At 35.0% G+C, this 5,256-nt stretch overlaps 1 protein-coding gene across 1 annotated transcript; it reads left to right on the top strand.

Annotated features, from left to right (window-relative positions):
* Positions 1 to 215: 215 nt before the first annotated feature.
* Positions 216 to 3,106, top strand: LOC150030084 (nuclear intron maturase 1, mitochondrial-like). Its single transcript, XM_090310081.1, has 2 exons — positions 216 to 2,590; positions 2,713 to 3,106. The coding sequence occupies exon 1, from the start codon at positions 381 to 383 to the stop codon at positions 2,499 to 2,501; it is 2,121 nt and encodes a 706-aa protein (XP_090166207.1). The 5' UTR covers positions 216 to 380; the 3' UTR covers positions 2,502 to 2,590; positions 2,713 to 3,106.
* Positions 3,107 to 5,256: the final 2,150 nt, after the last annotated feature.

The following is a 5,256-nucleotide window of genomic DNA, read 5'->3' as shown; positions in this document are numbered from 1 at the left end:
AGGTGATAGAAATGTGGTGCGGTCTGAAGACTTTTTAAAAATTAGAGATAGTTTTAGAATTTCGTATGGCAAAAGGTCAGCAGTAGAAAATTTTTTTTTTTAAAAAAAGAAGACCAGAAAATTTTTTGGATTTTGTGAAATTTTCCAAAATGCAAATGGGTTAAATTGAAACGGACGGTTTATAAATACTATCGTCCAAATCTGTGGGCGACCGGCAAAAACTCGGCCCGAGGAAAAATGGCTTCGGAGCTCTCACAGACAAACAACCAAGCTTCGGCTTCTAAGCCTCACAAAGAACTGAAGCAGGTTCAGCTTCAATTCAATGGCGAATTCTAAACCCTATACCCTAGAAACCAATCAGAGATGAAGTTTTCAAGAAAATGTCATTCAGAACAACCATCAAACACCTTCATAGAAACCGCCGAACCTTCGTAGAATCCTTCTCTTTAGCCCGCTTCAACTCCTCCGCCTCCGCCGTTCACCCACCGCGCCCTCCTTCCATTTCCCTTCCCCATCCAAACGATCAAGACTCCTACACTCACCTCAAAGAAGACCCAATCGATATCTGCTCCTCTATTTGGGTTAAAGCCTTCGCTTCCCTTCCCAACAGTTCATTCTCTGATCTATCTTCCTTTCTTTCCAAATTCGATCTATGGGTACTCGCGTATCAGCGTTCCTGTGCGGATTTGACTGGAAGTTTCCCTCCTCGCAACGCCATTCATTCTCACGTTCTACGCGACCTACTTTCTCTTCGCAACGCTGTGATCAACGGGAAATTTTCGTGGAACAGGAAGGCTAATCAGCTAATTCGAAGCCCAAATGATAAGTCTCGGATTCATCTCATTTCCAAGCGCAAGCTTCAAGCTATGCTTGAGTCCGATGAACCTTGCTTTCAGGACAGGATCGTTCAAGAAGTGTTATTGTATGTCTTAGAGCCTGTTTTCGAGGCTCGCTTCTCGTCGAAATCCCACGCGTTTCGGCCGGGCCGGAATGCCCATTCTTTCATTCGAGCCGTCAGAAGTAACTTCGCTGGGTACCTCTGGTTCTTAAAAGCGGATTTGAGCGAAGTTTTTAGCCGTGTTGATGAAAATATGGTGATGGGTTGTTTAGAGAAGGCTGTCAAGGATAAAAAAGTTTTGCGTTTGGTCAAGTCTGCTCTTCAATCACCGAGGCAGACTCGGCCACGAGTTGAAGATAATGAGGTGGTGAAGAAGACGAAGAAAAGGAAAGGGTCTACGAAGAAGAAGAAGATACTCAATGAGAATGAACCCAAACCTGACCCATATTGGTTAAGAACATTCTTCCATTTCGCACCAGAAGAAGCTGCCAAGGTACCTTCTTATGGCCACTGTGGTATTTTGAGTCCTTTACTTGCTAATGTATGTCTTCATGAATTGGATCTTGTAATGGAAGATAAGATAGTTGAATATTTTAGGCCTTCTAAGCTTGATTCCATCTGGAGAGACTCCATTAATGATGGCTGTCATAACCCAGCTTGGCCGGAGTTTGTTCCAGCTAGTGGCAAGGAGAAAACTAGAAAAATGGATTATATACGATATGGAGGGCATTTCTTGGTGGGTATTCGAGGGCCTAGAGAAGATGCAGTGAGAATTAGAAAGGAAATCATTGAGCTATGTGAGAGTAAATTTGGGATAAGGTTGGATAATTCAAAGATAGAGATTGAACATATTAGCAGAGGTATTCTATTCTTAGACCACATAATTTGCCGTAGAATAATACACCCTACTCTTAGATATACATCCTCTGGAGGTACTATTGTGAGCCAAAAGTGTGTTGGAACTTTGCTTTCTGTTACTGCTAGCTTGCAGCAATGTATACGCAAATTCAGGCAGGTTGAACTCGTCAAGGGAGATAGAGATCCTGAGCCTCTGCCTTGCAATCCAATGCTGTATTCAAGTCAAGCTCATACAAATTCGCAGATGAATAAATTCCTTGAGACCATGGCTGATTGGTATCGATATGCTGATAACCGAAAGAAAATTGTTGGTTTTTGTGCTTATGTTATACGTAGCTCCTTAGCTAAACTCTACGCTGCTAGGTATCGGCTAAAATCTCGAGCCAAAGTGTATAGGATTGCGTTGCGAAATTTAAGCCGTCCATTGATAGAGAGTAGTAACAATGCAGCACCTGAGTATTCTGATCTTCTGAGAATGGGACTAGTTGATGCAATTGAAGGCGTGCAGTTCTCTCGCATGTCTATGATTCCGTCTTGTGATTACACTCCCCTCCCTCGGAATTGGGTCCCAGATCATGAGAACATATTGCGAGAGTACATCAAGTTACAAGATCCAGGGTTATACTCTGAATTGTATAGCATTGTCAAGAGACAAGGATTGAGTTTGCCTCAAGACGAGATATCTGAAATTGTATGGGACTATAAGATCCTTGGTGTCTGTCACTTTAAGATTAATGTAGGAAACGGAATGGAAGGCGAAGAAAAAATGGAAAGCAAGCATGATTTTAAGTTTTCCACAGAATAAGAACTGAGTCGAATGTCGGGTCACTTCCAGAGTTAGTTGGCTGGCACAGAGGCAATTGACGACTGAGTTTGATACACTTCTTTCAACAGGTATGCATATTACCTTCATTAAAATGCAAGATCACTGAAATCTGAAGTGCAAAACTCTCGTCAGTCTATTGAGATCTTTTGATTGTTTGTTCACTGATCATATTGATTCATTTTCAATTAAGAGATTAATTACATCGATAACCAAATTGCAAAGAGGGAAAGTAAGAGACAACAGAACTCAATAACAAGGGAAAAGAGCATTACAGAACTCAATAACAAGGGAAGAGAGATAAATGCCTCTACGCTGTGTGGAAAAAGGTACTGCCTGAAACCAGCATAGTGTAGAACTTTTGGTGCATATTATATTTAATTCTTTACCATCGTCTTGGTGTTGGGGACTATTTCATTTTGCCTCGATAAGGAGAGAAATCTAAGCCAGTTAACCGAAGGAACTGCTACTGAATTTTCGGTTTCTACCATTTTACTGTAAATTAAAAATAATTCATCTGACTGGATACAAGAAACAACTTATTAGGAACCTGATTATAAAAAGATAACAAGGAAAATTATATTGCATTATCAAAGAGTATTTACTATCTAACAATAGCCTTTTTGGAAGGGCTATTTCTCTCCCACAATCCCATGCCTACTTCTAAGCTCACCGATTCCGTAAATACTCACCTTTAATTGATCACCATTATACTATTAATATCTACGAATTCGTTTTAGTACAATATTGATGGAGGATTTGAACCACCAATTGTTTAATTGTTAACACATATTGGATGCCCGTCGAACTATATTCGCTTTGACAATATATTATTTGCAATGCATCCCATTTGGTTCACACAATCTCATGTAGTTGAATGATATGGTAAAGGTCGATTTATTGGTTGATGTACGAATTTTGTGATTTGCTGGTCATTTCGTTAGAGAACAAACCAAATCTCTGCATATTAGTATCTTCATTTTGACATACTTTATATATAATGGGCTAAATTATACAAAATATTCATGAATTTTAGTGTGGGTTTTAATAATGTTTCGAACTTTTTGAAGCTTCAATAGTAACTTTGAGTTTGTTTGAAAATAATCATTTTGTCGATTTTTTTGTAAAATCAATGAGATGATAAAGTAATGGGTTTTTAATTATGTCTTTTGAATTTTAGGTTATGTTTTAATTATACCTCAAAAGTTTCATTTTAGCCCTCTTATGAGATTGTTTTAAATAAAACCATTTCACAAGCCTTTCAATTACAAAAATATAGTGCGACACGATTAGTTGAAAAATAAAGGTCCACATGCGTATAAGTTGGGAGTGAGCTATAAAAAAATGGAAGGGTTTTTAATCACACACAAACTGGTCTCGATTATGTGGAGAAACAAATTTAGTAGACAGAAGTTAAATTATAAAATTGCCATTGGCTATTTTTAGAAGTATCAATACTTCTACAAGTATTTCAAAAATACCCCTATACTTTTAAAAGTATATCTCTAAACTTTATCAGATGTTTCAAAAATGGTTTTGGAGTAGTTATTCTTTTAAATTTTAAATGGAAATTGAGATATGAATGGGTATGATAGGGATCTAAAAAAAATTTAGACTATCATATTGTTTTATTGTTCCTACATAGTTTAAGTCTTGTTTTATGTTCAAATTATTAAGAATGCCTATTGGATAGGTAGATTTGAAATGTTTATGATAGTTCAGAGGTAATAGTGAATTTTTTTTTTGTAACGACTTGACTATTTGAGTATTGTTACTCATGGCTAGACACTTTTAATCAATTTTATTTTAAAGAAAATGTTAAAATATCATTTTGGTTCCTATACTTTGAAGTTTGTTCAATTTTAGTCTTTGTACTTTTAATTGTCCAATTTTAATTCTTAATACTTCCAATAAATCTTTAATTTAGTCCTCACTACTACTTTATTGCTGGTTTTTTAAAAGAATTTTTTGTTTTTTATTAGCATTTTTACTATAAATTTTTAAAATATATTATATTGTATTTCCTTGCATGGAAATTATTATTATTATTTAACAAATTTTCTTATATGAGGGACTAAATTTAAGGTTTAGTGAAAGTATTGAAACTAAAATTGGACAACTAAAAGTACGAGGACTAAAATTAAATAAACTTCGAAATATAAGGATCAAAATATTTTAACAAAAAAAAAAAAACTTTAAATGATTAAATTTAGTATTTATTAAAAGTCTAAAAAGTAATTTAAGATTTATTAAAAGTACATTGAACTATTATTGGACAAATACTAAACTGTATGCAACCAAAAATAAAATACATCGATCAAAATGGTATTTAAACTTAAAATAAATAAGTGTGGAAGTACATTCTTGATATATTGTTTAAAATTTATTTGGGGGACAAAATATGAACGGATGTAGTAAGCTACATGGAAGAAGACATATCATTTAGAAATATATTAAAACAACACTCTAAGAATGTACTCTCCAACACGTTGCCATTAAAGATTTAAGATACCGTTTGTAAAAGAGAAAAGAACCATACCATCAAATATAAGATTGTTGTAAAAAAAGGAAAAGAAAAAAAAAATGAAATAAAAAGTACGATTTTCTTAATATGTGTTGTAAATTGTAGATGAATAATATGAAACTGTAACTATGAAGTAGTATATGATGATTTTAGAAATAGATTCTTTGTCTCTTTTTGTTTTCCTGTCTTTTTTGTGTTCATACAATTTTACAG

Source organism: Benincasa hispida, unplaced genomic scaffold (genome assembly GCF_027475165.1).
Source record: "Benincasa hispida cultivar pf3 unplaced genomic scaffold, pf3_genome.v1.1 HicScf597, whole genome shotgun sequence".
Taxonomy (NCBI): Eukaryota; Viridiplantae; Streptophyta; class Magnoliopsida; order Cucurbitales; family Cucurbitaceae; genus Benincasa; species Benincasa hispida.
This window is presented reverse-complemented; position numbering and strand designations above follow the sequence as displayed.

Bases quoted from the DNA above. Each gene is read 5' to 3' on its own strand.
- LOC150030084 (XM_090310081.1), top strand. From the start codon at position 381: ATGTCATTCAGAACAACCATCAAACACCTTCATAGAAACCGCCGAACC.